The sequence below is a fragment of the Diospyros lotus genome, chromosome 12 (assembly GCF_014633365.1).
Source record: "Diospyros lotus cultivar Yz01 chromosome 12, ASM1463336v1, whole genome shotgun sequence".
NCBI lineage: Eukaryota > Viridiplantae > Streptophyta > Magnoliopsida > Ericales > Ebenaceae > Diospyros > Diospyros lotus.
The window spans coordinates 1908281-1932466 of record NC_068349.1 but is presented as its reverse complement, the minus strand read 5'-3'; the positions used below and the strand labels follow the sequence as shown (position 1 = coordinate 1932466).

The window sequence follows — 24186 nt, the reverse complement described above, 5'->3', positions numbered from 1 at the left end:
GAAGTGGGAAAGCTCCTGGAACAAACAGGACAATTAAGTCACGGTGGTGGTCGCCCTGGTGGTGGTGGGAGTGGAGGTGGTGGAACTGAAAGTAAGTTGTAATTTGAGATTCATGGGCTACCCAGTTCGAGTCTAGTGATCTCACTTGGTATTTCATGGCTTAATGATATTTTCTTTATGCATAAATCATGGTAGAGATTTCCGGTAATCCCTCGTTTAGATTGTCTGAGTATATATTTTTATATAATGATCTTCTTCACCAACCTTGTACAGTAGTACTGTTTGATGATGATTAAGGGGGTATACTAAACAATAAACAGCGTTGGAAAGTGCAATAAAAGAAGATTAATTAGGCTAGAGAAGTCGCTTTCTTTGATGGTTATAGGATATATATATATATATTTATATATGTTGGGTTCCTTTGTTGATATATACACCGCCCCAGACTGATCAGCCCCGGCCCCAGATGCTTTCTGTTGCTTCTCTGTTTAAGATTTGATAGCCAAAGGCGGGCCCTTTACATCCTGCTTCCTTAATCTCGTACAACGACTCTTATTACCATTTCCGTACACACAAGGCCCTTCCCTCGTTCTTTCTGCCGTCTATAGCTATTTCTCAATAGAAACTCCACTAGGGTTTCAAAGATTACAACAGTGATGATGGTCCCTGCGAATCACCAAGAAAATAGACATGCAGTTGGTGGAGATGGGCTAGATGTGATGGTGGCCTTTGATGATGTGCAGAATACTACTGGTCTTGATGCCATGGAAGAAGACGGCGGAGCGATGTGGCTTGGGCGGCAAGGAGATCTGCTTGATCATGAGAATGAAGCCGACATCTTCTATCTTGATTTCCCTCCCCTGCCGGATTTTCCATGCATGTCGTCGTCTTCCTCTTCTTCATCCACTCGGGCGCCGGTAAAGCCAATCTCGTCAACTTCCTCTTCCAGCTCTTCCTCGGCGGCTTCATCGGCAGTGCTGAAGTCTGATGCAGACAAAGATGTGGAGAAGAAGAACCAGCGTTACTACCATTTCCATGATCAGATGGAAGTGCCGCCGGCAGCCTTGTCGTCCACGGCTTCCATGGAGGCCCTTCCGCCGCCTACTGAAGAAGATATGGGAGACGTAGATTGCATGGACGTGATGCAGAGTTTTGGGTGCATGGATCTGATCGATCCTGGTTATATTTGGGACCCATCCTCCATTAATTTCCAGAGTGAAAACTTTGAAGAATATCATCAAGATCAAACGCTCCAAGAAGACTCGAAGCAAGGGATTCTGCAACAGTGTAATCATGATCTGCAGGAAAACGATAATGGTGGTCAAGGGCAGAGACCTTTGGATGAGCTTGGCGCCATGTTCTTTGAGTGGCTGAAGTCCAACAAAGAGTACATATCTGCCGAAGATGTAAGAAGCATCAAGCTCAAGCGCGCCACCATAGAGTCTGCTTCAAATCGTTTGGGCAGCTCGAAGGAAGGCAAGATGCAGTTACTGAAGCTCATTCTTGAATGGGTTGAACAGTACCAACTCCAGAAAAAGCGACAGAGAGAAGAAGCCTCTCCATTCCCTTCTCAGTGTCAAGAACCTTACCAAAACCAAAATCCTAATCCGAACACCAGTATTTTCACGCCCTCCCCATGGATGCCGCCTCCACCGACGCCTTATGCTGCTGACCCTGCAGCTATTATAGCAGCCCCGGTGGCTTTTCAGTCGATGGCCGGCTACGTCAGTGATCCCTACGCTGGTTCTACTCCAGTCCCTTTGAACCAGACCATCAATGGCCATCCGGTTTATCATACAGAATTTCATCAAGTTGTCGATTCCCCATCATGGCCTTATGGGATGGCATTGCAATACAGCCCATTCCCGCAGAATAATTGTAGTGCCCCTCCGGCCATGCCTCACCCTCATGCCTTTGCTGGATATGGAAATCAGTATCCGTACAGCTATTATCAGGGGATCAATGGTGAGAAGTTGGAGAGAATGGGTTCCTCTGCCACTAAGGAAGCCAGGAAGAAGCGGATGGCGCGCCAGAAGCGGCTTCTCCCGCATCATCGGCCTCACAATCACCATAACCATCAAAACCGGCTTCACAATCCGAATGCTATAGGGCTTCGCAGCGAAAACTGCACTGCTGCAGCCGCCAACTGGGAACACTGGCGCCCAGCAACCACTGCCCTTGCGTCTAATTCAGCCTTGCCGATGATGCCAGCATCAGCCGACGCACATCAGCCGCGTACCACCGAGGATCGACAGCCAAAACATGGACAAAAGAATCAGCTGCGGCAGCAATTGGCAGACCAGCGGCAGGTTGGTTATGGATGATCATATCATACACGAAAAGTTATAACGTGATCCCTAGATTTAGGATGTTAAGAGTGTGACCTCTTTTACCACTAGGGTTCAAACCTTCCCCAGATTTTGTGCACTTAGCTGATGCATGATATTTGTGGGTGTAGGGCTGGAAATCTGAGAAGAACTTGAAATTTCTGCTGCAGAAAGTGTTGAAGCAGAGTGATGTCGGTAGTCTTGGAAGGATTGTGTTGCCAAAAGTAATGTCACTGATGAATTACGATCTAGCTAGAAGCAAGTTTGTATTCATCTCTTTTATCAAAATTTCACAAAGATTTTAACTTGATTGCCTCACGTTAATATTTGACCAGAAAGAGGCAGAAACCCATCTTCCAGAGCTTGATGCAAGAGATGGGATTCCAATCGCCATTGAAGACATTGGAACCTCTCGCGTCTGGAACATGCGCTACAGGTACCTGTAAATATCAAAACCCAATCCATTTACTTCTTCATCATAGTTACTAAGATATTTTATCACGCTAAGCGACTGACTGTTCTTTTGATTTTCGTGGAGTTACAGATTCTGGCCCAACAACAAAAGCAGGATGTACCTCCTTGAAAACACAGGTAGCTAGCCAACATTCAAACGTTTGATTAGCTCTTCGTACTCTTGAAATGTGCACTTTACATACCTGCCAGCAGGGGATTATGAATGTTTCTACTTCTTTCAGGAGACTTCGTGCGAGCAAACAGACTGCAAGAAGGAGATTTCATAGTGATATACTCGGATGTCAAGAGTGGAAAATATGTACGTTTTCACTGTGATTCTGATTTTTGCTTGAAATCAATCTCTTTACCAGTATATGTTCATAAATGAACATAAATAGATAGATTATCTCACAAGCAAGTTATATATACGATCGAAATTAACAGCTGATAAGAGGAGTGAGGGTGCGGCAACAAGGATCTAAATGTGAGGCCAAAAAGGCAGAAAAGAGTCCCAAAAGCCTGCGGACTGCATTGCCGGCGGCTGGTAATAGCCTATCGTTCTCCCCCCAGCCATCAGCAGAAGATTGAAGAAGAAACAGATCAAACCCTTCACTTCCATCCCATATATGTCTAAGTTAATTTCCTGCAATATTAATCAATATGTACTATGATGTAAATTAAGATGGGAATGGTGATCTAACTCGATGTCAAGAGCTTCTGGGTGAGCCTTCCATTTCTATGTACACCTTTGTCTCTGGCTGGCTTACCGAAATTAAAGTTGATGAGAACCATTAACAGGGGCAGTGGCAGATGTACTTTGACTGGCCATTAGCCAAGTGTTGGTAGTCTTGTATGGTTTCAGGGTTGGATATGTGTTTTAGTTGGTTCAGGGTATTATTATATAAATATAAATGATTATGAGCATTTGACATTTAAGTGTGGTCTAAAAAGTTTCTTACTAAATAATTGATCATGAATGTTTTTGGGTCCAGAAATTACATTATCCTAATGGTATAGGTGGCCTGGCCCATTTAATTTTGGCTTTGAACTTACAAAGACGGTCCAGAGGAGGCCCATCTCTTGTCTGTTTCCAAGTGACTCTTATCTTGGTCTTTGTTCAAGATAGATTTATTAATGGAGTGTAAAATCTTCTCCTCTCCTTACTTGGAAATGGGTCAATGGAAGAATATTAATCAATAAATATTATACTTTTTTAATATAAAAATAAAGTCAAATTAAATTAAGGGCAAATTTGATTTTCCATTCCATTACATTACTAATTATTCATATCTAGAAATGCCAAATATATTTGATGTATTTGCTCAAAGCCAAACCTAAAATGTCTATTTCACTAGTGAATCAACTAATAAATATACGATAAAGCTCTATTGTAAGGCAACTTTGGCGTGGGAGGAGGAAGAATAGAGCAGGGAAGAAGCAGAAAAGCTTGTGTTATTGCTTGTTGGGTACAAGCTCTCCAGTTTAGTTGATGGGCCGACACTATTTCCACCACAAATCTTGCCATGATCGTCACCTTCATTTCCTTTAACAAGAATGTCAACTTTTGCAAACTCCTCTATCCCCTGCCTTGTCTCCTCGAGCATTGCCGCCACATCCTTCATGGTAGGCCTGTCATCCGGCGAGGGATTCACGCAGAGCAGAGCCACCCCCAGGCACTGCATCATCTCCTGGGTTTCGGATTCGGGCCGAACTCGTAAGCTCGAGTCCAGGACCTCGACTCCACCCTTCTTCTGCCTCAGTACCCAGTCCACAATGTGCAGCCCATCTGGTATTGTTGGATCAATTGGCTGCTTCCCAGTTAACACTTCTAGCACCACAACGCCATAGCTGTACACGTCGCTCTTCTCTGTGATCTTCAGCATGTATCCATACTCTGCACATTTCAAGCAAGATTATAGGATGCCCGGATACCTATTGGAAATATGCTGTTTGGTTTCATGTGTGACAATTATGAGACTGACCTGGAGCAATGTAGCCGTAGGATCCGGCCAAAGTGTTGGAGGATCGAGCGAAATCGCGATTGTCAACGAGCTTGGCAAGGCCGAAATCAGCAATGTAGGGCTCGAAATCAAGGCCAATGAGAATGTTGTTGGCCTTGATGTCCCTGTGGACAATGGGAGGAACACAGTCATGGTGTAAATAAGCGAGGCCTTGAGCAGCCCCCAGTATAATTCGGTACCTCAAGTCCCATTCCAAGCAGCTGCCGCTTCTTTCATGGAGCAGGCTGCCTAAGCTCCCATTAGGCATGTAATCATACATCAGCAATCTCGTATTTTGATTCCAGCAGCATCCCAAGAACCTCACTATGTTCTTGTGCCGGATCGAACCAAGGGTCTTCACCTCGGTTGAGAAAGAATCGCGAACTCCATTGATCCCAAACTGATGGTTCCCAGAATTGTATCGACAAGCCATTGTCGTCGGCCATAGCTTCTTCACGGCAATGACTTCTCCGTTGTCCAAGTCTGCTCGATAAACGATCCCCGAGCAGCCCTTTCCTATTACATTACCTTCCACCAGGCACCTTAAAACCTGCTCAACAGAGAAGTTGAGCTTCTGGAATGGAGTAAACTGCCAAGGCAATGATCCCCCTCCCCCCATTTCAGAATCATCATCGTCCCCATTCATCTTTCGAACTCCGAAAACGGCGAATACGCCGAGAATAGCCAGTGTCACAGTCAGAACAGAAAGTAGTGCAATGGCCAACTTAAGCCTCTTCGAGCGCCATGAACTACTGCTCTTTGGCATTGCCAGCCCCCCGGCATTGCTCAAGAAACATGAATTATGGCCCGTAGGGCAAAGTCCTTGGTTGCCGGCTAACTCTGTCGCTGACAACTGCCGGAAAAGCTTACCATCAGGAAGATAACCGGTGAAGTTATTATAGGATATGTTCAGAGAAACGAGGTTTTCGAGCCCAGAAAGCGCCATCAGATCGCCTCCAAGCTGGTTGTGAGACAAGTCCAATGTGGAGAGCTTGTTGAGAGCAGAAATTTGGGGCGGAATCACCCCTGTTATAGCATTCCAACTCAAATTCAGAGCAATATCAAGGCCTTCAATTCTGAAAAGTTCGGCCGGAATGGCGCTGGAGATTGCATTACTGCTAAGATCAAGCAACTGCAGACTTGAACATCGCCCGAGCGAGGATGGAATGGGTCCAGAAAGAGAATTTCCACTCAGAATCAGCCTATTAAGAGAATCAAGATGGCCAAAACTCGCCGGAATCTCACCCTCAAACTTGTTAACCGAGACATCCAGCACCTGAAGCTTACTGATAAAAGATATCGAGCTAGGCAAATTGCCACCAAAAGAGTTGTTGCTCAGGTTAAGCATCTGAAGCTCAGTGCAATTTCCGATCTCATCCGGAACAAATCCGGCAAGATCGTTTTCAGAGAGGTCAAGAAAACTGAGGCTGGTGAGAAGCCCAATTTCTTTTGGTAGCCGACCACTGATTCTATTACCGACCAGCCTAAGCCTAACGAGAAAGCTACAGTTACCAATCTCCGGGGGGATGGCGCCGGAGATGTCGTTCGAAATTATCAGAAGCTTTGTTAGATTCTGAAGCTGAAATATGCCCGGGGGTATGCTTCCAGTAAGCAAATTGTGGGACAAATCCATGGCTTGTAGGCTTCTGCAACCGGCCAATTCGTAGGGAATACATCCTTCGAGCTTGTTCTGCCAAGCGAAGAAGACGGCCAGCTCCGTCAGCATCGCCAGCTCCGGCGGAATAGTACCCGTTATCTGATTCGTGTCGAGCTGTAACTGGATGATCGCTGAGGCATTGGAAATAGCCGGCGGGATTGAGCCGGAGATGTTGTTGTTACTGATCATCAACTCTTCAAGCTTCGAGAGGTTCCCAAAAGACGCCGGTATGCTTCCAGAGACAGAATTCAGAGAAAGATCGATCACCCTTAAACTTCCGCAGTTTCCAATAGATTCAGGAATGGGCCCGACAAGATTGTTTTGCCACAGTAACAATTTTTCTAACTTTTTAAGGTTACCTAATTCCGGTGGAAGTGAACCAGAGAGACTATTCTCGTACAAGTACAGGTCCACAAGCTCCGTACAGTTGCCTAAATCCGGTGGTATTTCCCCTGAAAGCATTGTAGTGTAAACTGATAAAGTTTGAAGCTTGCTTAGCTTACCCAGTGAAGCAGGGATAGACCCAGAAATCTTTGTGTCAGCAAGTCCAAGAACCTTGTTAAAAAGGAAGAAAAATGAAGTTGAGAAAGCATATATTGAGAAGGCATTACATTACATTACAAGTTCAGATAACAAATAAAGATAATACGGAATATGCAAAAGATCTGATCCTAACACACCTGAAGATTCTGGCAGTTTCCGAGCTCATCAGGAATTTTTCCGGCGATATCTTTGTTCCCTCCAGCTCTTATAGCTTCCAAGTTCACTAGATTTCCGAGCATCGCCGGAAGTTCCCCACTGAGCTGATTATCAAACACAAGCAGATTCCGCAGGCTGCTGCAATGGCCGAGCTCCGGCGGTATCATCCCGGTTAGTTGGTTGGAGTTTAGTATCAAATGCTGCAGATTCTTGAGCTGACCGATTGTCACCGGAATACTACCAACCAGACTATTCGAGCTGACATCTATCAGTGTCAGTGAAACCCAGTCTCCGATGTCGAGTGGAATGCTCCCGGTGAGATTAGAGCCGGAAACGGTGAATCTCTGCAGGGATTTGAGCGACGAAACATGAGAAGGGAAGGGACGGTCCAGCTCAATGGATTGAATATCGATCTGGGTAACGACATTCTGAGAAGAACAAGTGATGTGGGTCCAGTTACAAGGGTTGGAATCCGACGGATTCCAGTTCGAAAAAGATGAATGTGGCGGAGAGGGAGAGCTTCGAAGCCATGAAACTAACGTCAGAACTTCAATATTATTCGCTGAAGAGCGAGAAAATGGAGAAACAAGGAGGAGGAGCAGCAGCAGCAGCAGCCCGATGAAGTTGCTGCCGTGGTGACGGTGGTGGAAATGGTGGTGCCTCGGCATCGGCATTAGCATTGGCGTCAAAACCCAAACCGGTTTTCTGAGTTTTGCATTTTGCATTTGCATTGGGTCTCCCTCTCCCTCTCCCTCTCTCTCTCTTTCTGTCTCCGATCTCCTGTATATTTATTAGTAAAATAGAGTAGGGGCTTTGGAGTGAAGCAAAGATGGAAAAGACGAAACAGATTAGAGAAGATGGGATTGGCATCATTATTAAAGATTATTAGCCACACCATCTCCCGCACCCTCGATCCTTGTTCTCTCTTTAATTTCTGCTAAAGATTATCATTAACGCCTTAGTGAGCAGATACGCCATGTGTTTTTGCATTGTTTTCCTCAAAGACGCAGTGGCTGGCATTGGTTTTTCTTGTTGATAACTGAGCCATCAGCCATACTGTTCTTGTTCACTTCAAGCTACTCATCGGAGGGAAAATGAAAATCAAACCCCCCTCCTATTCAAATGTAATTTTAATTGTGGTTGCAGCCACTATACATATATAATTTGTACAAGTGTTACCCACATTTTATTTTAATAGTATTCTTTAATGATGTTACACTACACATTAATGCTAATTTGGTGAAGGAACTATAATCTAATACTAAATTAAAAGGTAAAGGATAATAATATATTAATTTTAAAAAGATTCCCATTAAACAAATGGGACTGAATATGAGGAAAAATGGGTGCTTAGAGCCCAGAGTCCAAGGGGCAAGACCTCGGGAACCTCTCACAGTGGAATCTAACCACGTTGTGTTCTTGTCAAAATTCAAACCCTAAACCCTAATATGAGAGACCCCCTCCTTTCTCACAGTGTAAAAAAATAAAATGAAATCAAAGTTCAAACCCCCAAGTGCCCTTCTCAAATTTGCGAAATGATTGTAAACACACTTCCCCATATGAACACCGAATTATTGCGTAAGCAAGATCATTTTTAGCTGTTAAACATAACTCAAGATTATGGGTCAAGTTCTTGCAATTTTAAAATCGAATTTTCAGTTCTAAAATTGGATAAATTCAATATATATATATGTATGTATACATATACATAAAAAAAAAAAAAACTAGATACACAAACATGGGAAGAATCTAGCTTAGATTATCTCCCTTGACTTTTGAATTTTCTGGTAACTCTGCAACCTTACAGACAATTTTGGGCTAAGCCCATATAGACAATTTTGGGCTAGGCCCGTACCGTCGAGTCCATTAATTAGCTTAAAAGTGAAGCAAGCAAGAGAAAGAGAGATACACAGCGAAGAGGATACGATTAGTAGCCAGCCCACACCATCATATCATACATAATTATGTTATATATAAATGGACATTCGGGTCATACCTCGGTGTAACAGTATACATTATATATAATTGGGTAAATATTATTCTTTTTATTTAAATTTCAATTTTCTTATGGTAATACTTCAAAAAAGTAACTCTCAACTCTACAGGATATTTTTTAAACAAACAAAAAAAATTAAAAAAGGTCTAGCACTTGCACACTGAAAATTACATTGACTATCCAATCTATTCAAAATATATATTAAATTACTTCTAATTATATATGGACGACTAAACTAATACAAAGCTACTGCTGCTCGTATTTTATTTAACAAAAAGAAAGAAAGAAAGACGAAATGGAGACAAGTTTTGAGGTAAAAGGCAGAGTTCAGTTCATTCAGCTACAGCATCATCATCAGCACCTGCTTTTTCATAGAGGATATATACCAGTGGCGTCTTTGACATCTGGGGTTCCCTTTCAAGCACAGCAATAACATCCTTCATGCAGATTGAGCGAACCTGTTTGCTCGGAGGCACCACCGCGCCTTGATTCCTCGTGAATTTTCCACTTAATCCTGTTGAGAACAGGAATGGGTTGAAATCAGAACAAATCAAAAGGCTCCTCCATTGGGGTACAAATACATAAGGCCAACCGTGGTCAATCAATGTTGTTGCTCTTCAATGATGACATGACATTTAGATTAGTATGTCATGAGCTATAGCTATATTGATGAAGATATCGCATGCATTGGTCAGACACAAGTTAACTGATTAGACTACGATAAGTTGGAATTCGCATCAGTAGATCATAGATTCGATTCCTTGCCCTGTACAATGAGACAAAACTTTTACTTGTAATTTATCTTCTCTGTCGAAATCGAAGGCACAAGTGACAGGGGACCACAAAAGGCGGTAATCCCAAGATATCGCATGCATTGACCTCGAAAGCACATCCATGGAGAGTTGAATTATTATAGAGGGGCACTTTACAATGCAAAGAGCTCAAGTTGAGGGGGTCAAAAACCAAATATAGGGGATGTTACGGTAAAATTTGAAGATTAAGTTTTAGAAAAAATCAGTTCAAATATTTTGGATCAATTTTTCAGTAGAGAAAGAAAAGGATTATGACGTTAAAGTTGGCGAATCAATACCAGTTGGCTGGCCAGCACTTGGTTGGCCAGATTGCTCAGCTTCTTGATTGTCTGCTGCATTTTGTTCACGGGTCAATGGAGGCTTACGGCTCACATCGTTAACCTGCTGAGAACCAGAAGCTGCATCAATTCCTCCCTCGCGTTTCTGCCGGGCCTGCTCAGCCATTAGTTGCCATTTTGACAACATATCATCTCCACCGACAGCAGCTCGAGCAGCAACATTTGCAGCTGTTGCTCGCATTTTATCATCCTCTTCTTTGTTTCCCTGTATGTGTAATAGAGTTCAAAATATGGCATTCCTTTTTTTGCCCCCTATCTGAGCCAGAAATTAATCACCCTTCATACCTTGAGTGCTTTGGCGCGACCTTCGTCCTTCTCCTTACTGACATCAACTCCGGCGTTACCCTCTTGCTGCATTTACAAACAAAAACATAACAATCCTTCCAAGCAAATAGACTCACAGAGGCAATAAACTTCACAAATACTTTAAAAGAGACACTCACTTCACTCTGTTTCTCTAGTTTTCCTGACTCAGCTTGTTTTCTTTCCCATTCTTCCCTAGCCTTCCTGTTAATTGCCATGATTTGTTGCCGAACATCAGAGATAACAAGGGTTCGGTGCCTTCGCTTCTCAATATCAATCCGCTGCAACTAATTTAAGATCACAAAAGTTGAGTCATTCAGCTTTCCTTTCTCTCACGCTTTGTTACTAAGAGAAGAACGAAGAAGAGAAATATCTCAACCTGTTTTGACAGTCTGACAAGATTACTTAGCAGTCCACGGATTCTTTCCTCTACACACTGACCATATAGTTGCATCAGAATCATGTAAACAGATGAAAAGCAGAAAACGCAAATGAAAATCTTACCAATGACAAGCATCGCTCTGCATCGTTACTCACGTTCTTTATGCCACATCTTGACACTGCCACAGACATACGAGTTCAATAATCTCAACCAATGTTCTTTCTAATGGCTTTCTGCTCAATTAAGAGGATGTAAAAAAGAAATTCATCAAAAATGAAGCATTAACTGATTTCTGCCAATTTCTTTTTAAGGGGATTTTTCTGCAAAATAAGTCTTTCTTCTTCTTCTTGAACAACCCTTCGAGATGCTTCTGAGATTCTACTATCTTCTTTGGGCCCAGAAAACAGTTGTTCTTCCTCTTCCTACATCACCAAAATATCAACACTATGAGCTCCTGGCATAAGCCTGTGCATTACAAATTAAGTCAGCAAACAGACTTTTTTAATCCTATAGGGTCCATGAAGACAAAATACCATACCCTAAGATTAACTCCACTGACAGCAGTTACATCATTGAGTTGTTCAATGCTTTGATCCGAGAAGGCCCCAGATATTTTTTGCTTCTTACTGCCAGAAATCCCATTCTTTGGTTAAGATAAAGAAAAAGTTGACAATCATAAGGGAGAGACTAACCTGCACCAAACCAATCAAAACCATCCTCCACCTGTTCTAGAGAACAATTTATAATACCTTGGAAGAGGAGGTGAAGAACCCAGGGATTCAAGTGGTTTCTTTTGGCCAATAGATGGTTTTTTGACGGGTGTCTTTGTACTATTTCCTGCCCCAGCTGGAGATGGGATCCGAGAATTTAACTGGTAAAACATATAAACAAAAAAGCTAATCAATAACAGTGACCAAAGAGCTTCTGCAGCAATCCAACTTGCACAAGCAGCATACATCAGGTGAAAACACTATGATTTACTTTTATATACTGGAGAACATGTAACATTATAAAGGATCAAGGTAAGGAAGAGAAGAAGAAACCAAATGGCTAAAAATAGCTAGATCAGTCCTGGCTGGTGTCCAAATAACGGAATCCAAAGAAAGGAGATATAGATGTTACATACAGTATCCAGATTGAGCAAGATTTTGCAATTTCATGTTATCCAGGAGTATAAAAGCTGAAGGTACCAAAGAAATACCATACAGAGATTGACAAGTTCCAACGATGTTGGGGAGAACTTCTGGGGGATGCAGTTATCAGAATGTTAGGACACCCAAATATGAACCTTTTCAAGAAATGGATAATGAAACAGAAAATGATGTATGATCCAGAAGATTTCTAGTATATAAACTGAATGTTCACATTGGACACAAAACTGGGCGGGGAACATTAACAGTTCAGAGACTGAAGCCTTATAAACTAAATTGTGCAAATGGGAGCTCCCTTTAGAAATTGAGAAGACAAAAGCTATAAATACAAAAGCAGTCAACATGGACATTTCTCTCTTGTTACCCTCTCACAAGTTTTCCATCATAAGTGCCATTATGCAACTAAAGGGAAACTATTGCAGTATTTATAACTCTGTTCTTTGTAGATTGTCTTTTGGCAAGTCTTCATACATGTTTACTATTTCACGATGTACTTCCTATGTGTATGTATCACTTTCCTATTAATGCATTTTGTGAGAATCCCACATCGCCTCAACAAGGAAAACCTGGGCTATATATAAGAAGGATGATCCCTTCACCTGTTAAGCTGGCTTTTCAGGTTGGAGTTCTACCTTTAACTTCTTACATGGTATCGGAGTCAACCCTTGGCTGGGGGACTACCCTCGGTCGTGGTCATGGACCAAAACCCTACTTGATCACCTGGGCATGTATTAGTTACTGGAGAACCTTCAGCGTGGGAGGGAGTGTGAGAATCCCACATCGCCTCAACAAGGAAAACCTGAGCTATATATAAGGAAAAGAATCCCTTCACCTGTTAAGCTGGCTTTTCAGGTTGGAATTCTACCTTTGACTTCTCACACATTCCATAGCAAATCATATATCTACTGACTAGTGCAAAACAGATTTAGCTTCAACTATTAGCTATGGAGAACAATCCATTGCATAATATCCAGATTGCTCAATAGTTTTACACTTCCAGTCAGAGGTTTTGCAACATATTTGATTAGAAAAGACTTCTACAACAAACAAAAGAAGGGTTAAAAGTAAAAATTTTTATGTTCTCTTGTTGCACTTGATTGAGTGTTTTCTAAGTTGGCCAGTTGGAATTTGCTATTTCCAATCCCGATTCTGAATCCGTGCATTAGATCCTCAAATAATAAAACAAGCACACAAGTGTCCATGATCAGGATTACCGAAATATTAGGTTCCAGCTGCATCGACATTGATGCCAATGCTGAATTTGGAGCCACTGTGCTCATAGATGTTGAGAAACCCATCCTTGAGGACTGCATCTCAAGAGATTTATCATTTGAAATTCCAGTAGGTGCATTGACACGTTCACCTGGTAAGGAAGGAAGAGAAGATGGTCCCCCTGGGGAGGACACCTGGGATGTGTTTTGTTGCTCAGCTCCTTGATCAAGAGGTTCTTGCTTAACATATGAAATTGATGGAGCACCACTTTTCTGCTCTTTACCACTTGATGACTGCCAATGAGGGGAATTATGTGGAAAAGATGAACTGCCTGTCAAGTGAGGAAGTGTCCCACTTCCACCATGCACTCTCTTTGGTTCAATAAAAGAATGTTGCCTCTCTGCACCAGTACTTTGATAAACTGGACCTTGCATCAATTGTGAATCATGGGGCTGATTTTTAAGAGATGATGTTGAAGCGTTATCCTTTGTCCCAGAAAGTGGATGATAATTAACTCCTGTACTTCCATAGGCAGGAAAAGATGTCTGTGAGAACTGCAAATGTTGTGATTGCTGCTTGCTAAGTCCATGTATGGGCATTGTGGACCGTTCCTTTTCTTGGTTTATGTTGCTCAAATTGCTTGAAGACATCTGGCTTGATGGCATTCCATGCAAATCTAATTGGTGTGCCATCTCTTGGGATTTTTGACCATTATCATCCATCTTTGCGTTGCTTGAATGAGTACTCAATTGTGCTGTTGAAGAGGGGACATAAGAAACATCTTCAGAAGTTATACCCTTCTGATGAGGTTGTGAAAATGACTGACGAACAGCTCCCTGATTCACCCCAACAGATGGCATTTTCAGTTGTTGTGGTCGTGCAGAAGCTTGAGCCTGTAATTAGAATCACTTGGATCAGTCTGTAAGTTTTGAATAATCTAATTTTCCTTAAAATCCATAAAATGAAAATAGAAATAACCAGTTTGTACTCACCTGCGCTTGCAGTTTATATATTGCCATCTTGAGCATCTGGTCCCCTACAATACTTCTCATATGCCGGACAAATCCATCTTTGGCGATTTCATTTTTCTAAAAAATAGCCAAGTACTTCATTATTAGGAGGAGAAGAAACAGCAACATTAATATCCAGCTAGGCAGTCATAACAGTTGATAAAGAAATTAAAACCCACCTTCAATTTAAGATAAAGAGTTTCTAATTGCATTGCTCTGTCCTTGTCAAGTTGGGTTTGTATGACTGGTAGCAGCAGAGCAAAAGGCATTTGTTTCCCTCGATTCACTGAATTCATTCCTTGCTCAGATGCAATAGTCTGATGACCTTTCATTTTCTGAAAGTTCAGATGTTGAGATTCACTCTCTAGGTTATGTGTTCTGTCTGGCTCCCTAACGCGGACAGGATTTTTTTCAGAATTCTGGACACCCGTTGTTTGAGAAAAATGGACGGTGTTTTGTTCCACTTTCTGAGGTTGGCAGTCTTCTTGTAGTTGCTCTTGCTTGAAGGGGTTGCTATTCAACTCCTCTGAGGATTCCAATTGTTGCTGTTGTTTTTCAGGACCAGAATCATGTTGCTTAAGTTCCATTTCAGACATATGTTGCTCCTGTTGCTGGAAACCATTTGGATTTTGTTGATTTTGACCATTGGCACTTTCAACTTGACTAAAAGTTTGCCATTGTGGAAACACCTGACTGGAAGTGTGATGGCTTCCTTGAGATAGAGGTACTGTTTTACAATTTACATTCAACATATCAGGATAAATCAAGAAAGTTCTAAGGAAACTAAGTGGAAAATAGATAAAAAGATATACATTACGTTAGAGGTGCAACCACACACGAGTGCAACTTGACCAGTATTAAAGCTCCAAATTCCAAATTCCAAAAAGAAGGTCATTGAGTTCCTCCATAAGGGGATAACCAAAATATAGACAACTTGATATTAGAAGAATGGGAAATAAACAACCATCTATATTGCAACACCTTACAGAGCCATAATCATTACAAAACCACAATTGAACTACCCTTATAATACTCCCTCGTAATCACAAAACAAATAACATCAACGAGGAAAGAGAATGACAATGGGTATGTGGTAAAATTCTTAAAATCTAAGGTAGTTCTAAGTTCTAATGCAATGTCCTATTAACAAAAGATCCAATAAAGTATTACTTTTTTCTTCAACTTAATCACATAAAATCCCAAGTAGTTAACCCCAAGTGTGACATGAGTGTGAGTGGAAGCAGGAGCTTGAGAGCATCCTCTGTAAGAATGTCCTGAAAGGAACATTGTTAAAGCACGTGTATGTTGTATCATATTTTTTGATATATGAGAAAAAGGGTTTGATGAAAAACCTATCTTAGAATGAAAAATCTTTTATGTTAATCTCATATTTCGAAATCAGCATTTTATATTTCAAAATATGTATGAAAAGTTTTGGCACGAATATTCAAATGTTTGAAAAATCTAAAGTTCATGCATCATGTTTCGAAACATTGTTAAACCATGTTTCTATTCTTGTTTCAAAACTCCTTTGAATAGGTTTCAAATGTCTTTCTAAATATGCATGTCGTATTTCAAAACATCTATGAGATTTGAGCATATGTTTCGAAACCTACATGATATGTTTCGAAACCCCTGACTCTGTCAGCAAAACATTTAAAAATCGAAATACTTTTGCTTTACATTTCTTTTTATTTTTATCCAAAAGCTTCTCAAAAGTTTTTTTTAATCTCCATGCTTTGAGAATTCAAATTCAAATTTGAAAGTGGTGGTAAATTCAAAATCATTGTGAGCATAAGACTTTGTCTCCTACTCATGTTGATCTAAGTGCAAGTCCAGCTGTAAAGGTTGGATGTTTCGAAACATGTGATGTATGTTTCGAAACCATAGTGTAAAATTGAGTTATTTCGAAACCAATAAGCTTTGTTTCGAAACCTTCTTTTAAATCTTGTCTCTAACGGCTATAAAACAGTCAAACTTCTATAAATAATATGTGTTTTGAAGACAAGACATACATATCAGAATACATACACACAAGATACAAGAGACACAATACACAAGTGGTGAACAAAAGATTTCGATTGAGCTTTCAAAGAAGATCAACATACATCGTGGTGTGTAAAGGAGACACAAGTCGAAAACAAGAAGTATCATTTCGTTCAACTCTCCTCACCTCAAGGTAAGAGGTTTGTATAGCCATTGGTAAGGCATTTCATTGCTGTAAATTCATTGGGCTGTAAAGATAAATTTTATTTATCTTGTTGATTGTTGTAAGATTTGAGTTGAGCCATAAAACTCATTGTGTACGAAGGTTTTAGGGTGAACTGTGGTAAAACCCTTGTTGTTGATCACTAGTGAAAGTGATTGGGTTTGAAAATCCTTCAAGTGGAAAGACTTGAAGGTAGTGGACTAGGCGGAGTGCCAAACCACTATAAATCTCATGTGCACTCACTTTATTGGTTTGCTTGCTTACTACTTATTGCTCAAACTCTCAAAATGATCGTTTTCAAAAGCTAAAATAGATTTTCTTTTAAGCATAAGTATACGTAAACCTATCTTTAATCTCAAGCATCTTTGGCAAACTCCTTTTTGAAGAAATCATCTTTACCAAAGTCATTTCTTTGAAATCCTAAGCTAAAAGTTTCGAAACACCCAAAATCAGAAAGGTATATTTCGAAACATACACTCCTATATTTCGAAACATAGTTCTCTGCCATAAATTGGTGCTTAAATTATCGAAAAATGTATACAAATCCCAATTCACCCCCTTTGTTGGGATATATTTGCTATCATTTAGAACTAATAGCATATGCATAGATGAACTTATTAATATAATAAATATGTACATGTTTGTATCTATTTAAATTGTTTCTACTATATACATCAATTTTTTCAAAAATATAATTTTATTTATGACATTTGAACACTTTAATTTGGTACAAGCAATAATTTTTTACTTAAATAAAAACAAATTAAATGAAAAATCTGCTATTTATTTTTAACATTAAAACAACACATGTCAACTTACCATGAATTTAACCATTTGACTTTCAACTTCACAGATTTTGACCAAGACTGCTCCCTATGCAGTGAATTTAAGTATTGCAGTATAATTTATCCACCTTCTTATAAGAATTATGTTAAGAGTTTTGTCTAGAGTATTGAGGCAGCGACAACAATGTTGTTTATATAGGTTATTATGCGGTTTAGAGAGTAGAGATAGGTAGTGGACTTACTTGTAAATAGCTGTCAAGTTGGGGGGCAATATCCAATTGTGTAATAGCCTAGGAACTATCGCTCAAATATTCTATAAATAGAGAAGAAGGGCTAGGTATAAGGGGCGCATAATTCAGTTGTTTCTCGAGAAAGCTTTAAGAGAGAAAAGACTGTGTTTTAGAATAGCTTTTGTAATCTTGCGATAAGGCTTGTAATCGAGGGGTGCAACTGGTGTACCGATATCATTCTTTCTGAATCAAAAAAGACTGCTCTTGGTGGATTCTTAAGGCTAGATGTAGGATTCCATATTGCAATCTGAACCAGGATAATCTTGATGTCTTGTGGATGTTTGGTTTGTGTATTCTTATTCTTTTAATTCTGTTTTTGTTCATCATTTATGTTGAATTCTTAAATATGTTCCTAAGATCAAATCCGTGAGTGTGTGAAATTAAGTGTGGCAGAATTCTTGTCCAAGAAAACTGTTCCGGTGATCCTAGGTATAACAAATTCATTTACTAAATCTAAAGTTGATAAAATTTGACAGCCAATTTTTATATGTATAGTTTATTAGTTCATTATATTTAATACTTTCCCCCTCACAAGTAAAGGAATACAAAACGTGTTGGGAATTTGGGATCACTTTGGATGTCTGTTTATAATAGGATCTTTGTAGTACATTTTGTGACAATGAAAACAGAAACACAAAGCTTAATATAGGCTTGAAAATTACTAGTTCTGAGAGTCACGTGTGGCATCAATCTATCATCTATGGGTTTTATATGAGGTTATAATTCTAAGTACACTGTCTATTATGTTTGCCTTGAGATAAATGATAGAAGATCAGTGCAAGCTTTGAAGATTTAGCGGTTGGATTTATTTTAGGCAATTAGAGTTTTATTTCTCAAAGTGTAATTGTTATATTTTTGGGGGTCTAGCTGTAATATCCCATATTTGATTAGTTATGATTAGTTATATGGTGGTTCCGCCTCTTCTATGAATAAGAGGGCAAGGGGGCAATCGAGATAGATCCAATACTCTTTCAAGCTCTCAGTTGCTATTGTAAGTATATGTCGTTCTAGAGAAAGTGAGGCTTGTGTGTGAGTTCTTGGGTTTTCTTGGAGTGAATGAGGGATTGTACTTGAGCGATAGGATTGTATGAGAGCTTGGGTTTTGTACTGATCAATTTCTACTGAATAAAGGCTGCTCGATTGAGGGTGTTGGACTGCTGGATGTAGAGCCAATTCAATTGGTTTGAACCAGGATAAAAGGCTGCGTCTCATGTGATCTAATGTTTCTTTCTTGTTCTGTTTTACGCTTTTAAATTCTGTTCTTTATTATCTGTTGGTTGTGGTTTGTTGGCCGGTGAGTTGTGAGCGTGTTGAGTGGTGTTTGATTGGTTTCTTGGGTGTGTTTAAGGGCTGCCAGTGCTCCCAATTTATAACATTGTCAGACCATATGATGAAATGCCATGAGCCTGTAGCCCTCATGGATTCAGATAGAATCATTAGAATTAACATGGTTCTTGAAGCTCAAGCAAGCATGGATTCAGCAGCGTCCCTACCACACAACTCAAAATGAAACTCCCTAAGCAGTGCAACCTTATTGCTTATTCATTACTAAGCTATCAAAGAAAACAAAAATATACAGAAAAAAGTGTCATCTTTTGCTTCCAAACAACAAATTTAGACTCACTGAATCTGTAAGGCCCTGCATGCAGGTTTGCAAAATGATCAGCCACCAAGCTTGATATCTGAGGCCGAGCAAGCTAGCAACTAAAACCAGACTTTGTAATTTTCAAGATAGCTCCCAAACTAACCTAGGATTCAGTTTCTTTACCACTTTCACTAGTACAGTTTACACTAACATATTCGTTGCATTAAACTATACACTTAAATCTTAATATCCAGAAATAAAAATAAAACGAAAAACAAAAGGAGGACAATACTATCTTTCTAAAAATAAGGCACACAAGGAGGGGGGGGGGGGGGGGGGGGGGAACTATACAAACAAGGATAAACCTATTAGTAATTTAACTGTCATTAAATTGAAAAACCAAGTTTGAGCCTGTACAGTTACATACCACTGAGTGAATCAGAGTGTTGGGATGTAGAAGTATTGCCCTCTATGTCCCTGTTCAAAGCCGCTGTAAATGCTTCCACGTCTGCCCCGGAATGCATTGTTTCATCCTGCAAACATGTCAGGATTGAGACTTTACCTTCCAAAAAGTCATGTTTCCATGAATTTAAACAATACTTAAATTCATAAGGTAAATATGGAAGGAAAATAGAACCTCGTCCTCTTCAAGGAGCTTCATAATAGAAGGGTCCATTACACTCTTTGATTACTCAGGCAGGTTACTGAAGCTGTTCATTATATGTATACAATATGCTTGGGTCTCTTGTTCACCAATGCCAACACTCTCACTGGCTTCTTCACTTTCACGTCCAATTTGAAGGTCAAAAAAACACCCTTTTGTCTTAAAACAGGAAAATTTGGTGGCACATCCACAATCTGCATACCATTGATACCAATCAAACAATAGCCACCGGCATTATGGATTTAACTGAGAATGACTATAAATCTCCCCTTTTTATCGCCATCAACCAAGGGGCTCACAGCAAATTCTGAGTTTTAACTTTGTCTAGGGTAGTAATTATACTCTTTGGCTTTGTTTTAACAGACTAGAAAAACATTAGCGCATTGTACCTGGAAAGCAAAAAGAAAAGGCAAAAGTTATGCATAGGCACATCTCAAATAAATCTGCAATTCCTTTTATGACATCAAAAGGCAACATTTACTCCACTTTCTCAATCACTCAAATTTTAGTTAAATTGGAATCGTACAATACAAACCATAACATCACTTAACTCATTACACTTGAATGCTTGATATTAAAATCTACTTACAACCCAACAGTAAGGCTGACGGACTCAAATTTAGCATCGTTTTCTCCAAATCCATGAAATTAACAATACTGCCAAATAGCTCGACCACTCTTTTTCAATCGAGTCTAAGCAAAACCCATGTGAATACACTTAGGTTGCACAGAAACGGATACGATACGAAACGGAAATGGGGAAACAGCATCTCTCAAGAAAGTAGGAAACAAAAACGCGGGGGAAAACGCGTAAGTAAAAAAATATATATAGGGGCCTTTTGTAAATATAATTTTTAATATATAAAATTATAAAGAAAAAAATAGTTATTCAATCTAAAAATAAACATAAATTCCATAATGCATTCAAACAAACATAAAACATAAGTTCTATCATCCATAAACCATGACTTGCTAATTAAAAACAAAAAATAAATTTAAAAAAATAATAATCAAACATAATACAATTTTATAGAAGTTCCTCCACTACATCATTCTCTTTCTCTATGGTCTCTTGGACATCGACCAAATCCAATATCATTTAACCAACACACCAACCAAGTTCACACTTCAATTCATTCCCATACTAAAGCCTAGCAACTTGAATCAGTACAATTAAGAGGGACAGAAAAGATAGAGAGATGACAGAGTCGTTAAAAGCATAGTAGTTGGCGGGATGGGATGGATAACAAAGTCAGCTCTGCTAAATGCTTAGCATCTATTGGGTTGAAAAGAGAGTGGGCACATCCCTTTAACTGTCACCAGACAAATGTCAATTTCAAATTAAGGAAACCAACAATAATTTAGTTTGTAATAATTCTGAATGAGTTTATTCGATCAAACAGGGGCAGCCTCAAAATTAGGGTGACACGAATCAACAACCCTAGCAAGAAAAGGTTCCCAACTTCCCATCACTCTGAAAGATTATAACAACACAATCAAATTATCATAATGAAAGCAAATCATTAGCTTACGGACAGGAATCAGACCCTTTCAAGTCAAAAGGAACCAATACGAGAATCACTAAAAATAAGACCAAGAAACAGACAAAAGAAAAACAAAATAAATCATACCCCATTTAAGTTGAATCGACGGAGGCACCGAGCAATCGGAGTTGTGAATCGATTCGTGTTGCACGGATACGGCGGCACCGGGCACGGAAACGTCGATTCGCGTTTGTGAATCGACGGCGGCTCAGCCCAGTTTGTGTTTATGAATCGACTGCGGCACCGAGCAATCGGAGTTGTGAATCGACGGCGGCACCAAGCAACCGGGCGGACGGTCCGAGATAGATAGAGACTAGTAGTGGCGAAATTCACAGATTAACAGACAGAACCACGCAAGTCCAATGTCAAATAGACTCATCGCAAATAAGGTTAAAGTATTCAGTGAAGAGCTAAAAATCCATAAAACATGAACATAAAAGGGAAATAGGAAATAGTGGAAAGTGAAAGAACCTCTGGCCTATTTTCGGTTGATACGGTGACCGGTGAGTACAGCAATCAAACGTTAGCAGCCGAACGACGGTGATTTTTACAGCGACAGCTAGGGCTAGTTTGGCTATGCGTTTTATTTTACAGCTTTTAAGTGGAGTAGTGTTTAAGCTGGTTATAACGTTTAAGTTGGATAGCGTTTAAGTTAATAATATGTTTGGATAAATATACTTTTAAGCTATTAATTAATAATTATGTGTTTGGTTTGAAAGAGCTGATAAGTTATTATAACTTGATAAAAAGACAAAAATAGACATCATGTTGAATGATGTAAAATTTTATTATTAAATGTTAATAAATTATATATAATTATTAAAAAATATATTAATACACTATATATACATTTTTTTATTTTTTTATAATATATTATCAATAGATTAATATCACTATATATACAATATATTAATATCACTATATATATATATATATATATATACACAGTGAGAGCAGCAGCGCGAGAGCAGAGCAGGCAGCAATCGGAGCGAGCAGCGATAGGGGCAGCCGCCAAGAATGGAGCCGACGATGGAGGCACGAGCGGCAATTGAGGCTGCAGCCGACGACGATTGAGGCTGGAGGCGGTGGTCGACGGGGACGGGGATGGGTTTAAGGCGGTGGCTACCAGCGATGGTGGAGCTGGAGATAGCAACCGACGGCGACAGAGGAGTTGGAAACGACGGTGGGGGCGATGGTTGGGGCGACGACAAGGCGGATAGCGATGGACGATGGGCAATAGTGGCGACCATGGCTGCAGAGGGTTGAAGAAGAAGGATATGGGTTGGAAATTGATGTTTTGGTTGAGGGTAAATAGGTAATTTTCTTGGTCAACTCAGCTTTTATTTTAGTAGCTTTTTGCAAAAGCTGAAGAGGAGTAGCTTCTGAAGAAGCTGTTGTTATAGCGTTTAAGTATACAGCTTTTAAGCTGTTTGAATTTGCCAAACATATAGTTGCAAAACATTTGACAGTTTATAAGTTAAATGAATAACTTATAAGCGGTCAAACCGCATAGCCAAACTAAGCCCTAGTTGAACCGCATAAGAGGCAGGGAGGGAGAGGGGGAAGGGCGATTGAGTAAATTAGGGATCGAGGGTTACTTTGGCTAGCCTTTGGTTGAAAAGTTGGATAGTATTTAAGTTGTATAATAGTGTTTAAGTTGATAAAATGTACTTTTAAATTATTAGTATAAGGTATGTGTTTGATTTATAAAAATTAAAAAGCTATTAGAACTTAATAAAAAAGACTAAAATAGATATGGGAAGCAATGTAAATAAAATTTAATAAATATAGATATAATTTATTATATATGTTAATAAATTTTTTAAAAAATAAAAATATATAACTTTTATACTTTATATTTAAATTTAGATCTAATTCATAAGAATCTCCAATATATATGTTGAGATATTATATAAAATTATTTATTTTTAAATTTTATCAATACATATCAAGTATTTGTCATTTAAATTTTATTAATACATATTATGAGGCAAGTTGTAGGTGGTGATGATAGCTTGTGACGCTAGAGGCAATGGCGACAATGGGTGGCATTGGGCAATTATAGTTGACAACGACGATCGTTGTGGGAGGAGATCTGACAATGGCAGTAATGGAAGAGGCACAGATGCTGTAGAAGAAGAGGGTTTTGTTGAAAGTGAAGGGGAGGCTCAAAAATGTATAGGGATAAGAAGTGTGCAAATTGAAATTAATAGAAGGCAAAATTATCATTTTATTAGTCAATTCCAAAAGCTTATTTGCAAAAGCTATTGCCCCAAGACTGTTGATAATATGTTTAAGTTATATAACTTTTAAGTTGTTGGTAATTTCAAATTAATTAAAAAATAAACTTACTATCTTATAAGTTAATCGGTCAAACCGCATTACCAAACAAGCCCCGAGTGTGATGGTTTGAGAAGCAAGACCATTTTTGCAAATTAATCGAATTTATTATCAGGTTCAAACCTAATGGTATCAAATCTACTAATCTTAATTGACTTGAAATAAATAACTTGGATCAATGGGTCGGATATTTTTATGCTTGTTATTCTTCATAAAAATATTAAACAACAATAAAATCACCATATATAAAGTATTCATTATTTATTTGGTTGAAGTGAGATGCTAAAATAAACATTAGACTTTGGTATTACAAAGTTTTATTAATAAAATATTTTTTTAAATACCCTTTATCTATCTTACATACAAAAAAATAATGTTAAAATTGTTATTATCTAAAATACAATAATGAAAATTTATTTGTTCATACAA

The 24186-nt window shown here is 39.3% G+C and overlaps 3 protein-coding genes across 5 annotated transcripts; 1 reads left to right on the top strand and 2 right to left on the bottom strand.

Moving 5' to 3' along the window:
* The first annotated feature begins 481 nt into the window (after positions 1-481).
* Positions 482-3575, top strand: LOC127787236 (B3 domain-containing transcription factor ABI3). The gene is made up of 6 exons (XM_052315183.1): positions 482-2309; positions 2459-2551; positions 2663-2763; positions 2872-2918; positions 3023-3099; positions 3225-3575. Exons 1-6 carry the CDS (start codon positions 657-659, stop codon positions 3366-3368), a joined length of 2115 nt encoding a protein of 704 aa, XP_052171143.1. The 5' UTR covers positions 482-656; the 3' UTR covers positions 3369-3575.
* A 456-nt stretch (positions 3576-4031) lies between these two features.
* On the bottom strand, positions 4032-8039 carry LOC127814127 (LRR receptor-like serine/threonine-protein kinase RGI2). Its single transcript, XM_052355401.1, has 3 exons — positions 7118-8039; positions 4763-6992; positions 4032-4674 (listed from the first exon to the last, which is right to left on the bottom strand). The coding sequence occupies exons 1-3, from the start codon at positions 7865-7867 to the stop codon at positions 4166-4168; spliced, it is 3489 nt and encodes a 1162-aa protein (XP_052211361.1). The 5' UTR covers positions 7868-8039; the 3' UTR covers positions 4032-4165.
* A 1240-nt stretch (positions 8040-9279) lies between these two features.
* Positions 9280-21981, bottom strand: LOC127786840 (transcription initiation factor TFIID subunit 4b-like). Of its 3 annotated transcripts, none has more exons than XM_052314531.1 (16): positions 21889-21981; positions 21505-21730; positions 19847-20262; positions 19637-19742; positions 14520-15067; positions 14323-14418; positions 13333-14223; positions 11717-11838; positions 11506-11593; positions 11254-11389; positions 11090-11145; positions 10965-11021; positions 10726-10872; positions 10568-10633; positions 10223-10487; positions 9280-9646 (listed from the first exon to the last, which is right to left on the bottom strand). In XM_052314531.1, the coding sequence occupies exons 3-16, from the start codon at positions 19883-19885 to the stop codon at positions 9465-9467; spliced, it is 2799 nt and encodes a 932-aa protein (XP_052170491.1). In that variant the 5' UTR covers positions 19886-20262; positions 21505-21730; positions 21889-21981; the 3' UTR covers positions 9280-9464. The 3 variants fall into 3 exon arrangements, with proteins under 3 accessions (XP_052170491.1, XP_052170493.1, XP_052170492.1); XM_052314533.1 differs by having other exon boundaries at positions 10726-10866; XM_052314532.1 differs by lacking the exon at positions 21889-21981 and having other exon boundaries at positions 21505-21874.
* Positions 21982-24186: the final 2205 nt, after the last annotated feature.

Excerpts from the sequence above, each read along its gene's own strand:
- LOC127814127 (XM_052355401.1), bottom strand. The coding sequence starts at position 7,867 with ATGCAAATGCAAAATGCAAAACTCAGAAAACCGGTTTGGGTTTTGACG. Across the intron at positions 6,993-7,117 it reads GAAACTGCCAGAATCTTCAG|GTTCTTGGACTTGCTGACAC; the intron begins GTGTGTTAGGAT and ends CTTTTTAACAAG. Across the intron at positions 4,675-4,762 it reads CTACGGCTACATTGCTCCAG|AGTATGGATACATGCTGAAG; the intron begins GTCAGTCTCATA and ends TGAAATGTGCAG.
- LOC127786840 (XM_052314531.1), bottom strand. The coding sequence starts at position 19,885 with ATGGACCCTTCTATTATGAAGCTCCTTGAAGAGGACGAG. Across the intron at positions 11,839-13,332 it reads AGCTGGAACCTAATATTTCG|TTAAATTCTCGGATCCCATC; the intron begins GTAATCCTGATC and ends ATGTTTTACCAG. Across the intron at positions 9,647-10,222 it reads AAGTGCTGGCCAGCCAACTG|GATTAAGTGGAAAATTCACG; the intron begins GTATTGATTCGC and ends TGTTCTCAACAG.
- LOC127787236 (XM_052315183.1), top strand. The coding sequence starts at position 657 with ATGATGGTCCCTGCGAATCACCAAGAAAATAGACATGCAGTTGGTGGA. Across the intron at positions 2,310-2,458 it reads AATTGGCAGACCAGCGGCAG|GGCTGGAAATCTGAGAAGAA; the intron begins GTTGGTTATGGA and ends TTGTGGGTGTAG. Across the intron at positions 2,552-2,662 it reads GAAGGATTGTGTTGCCAAAA|AAAGAGGCAGAAACCCATCT; the intron begins GTAATGTCACTG and ends ATATTTGACCAG.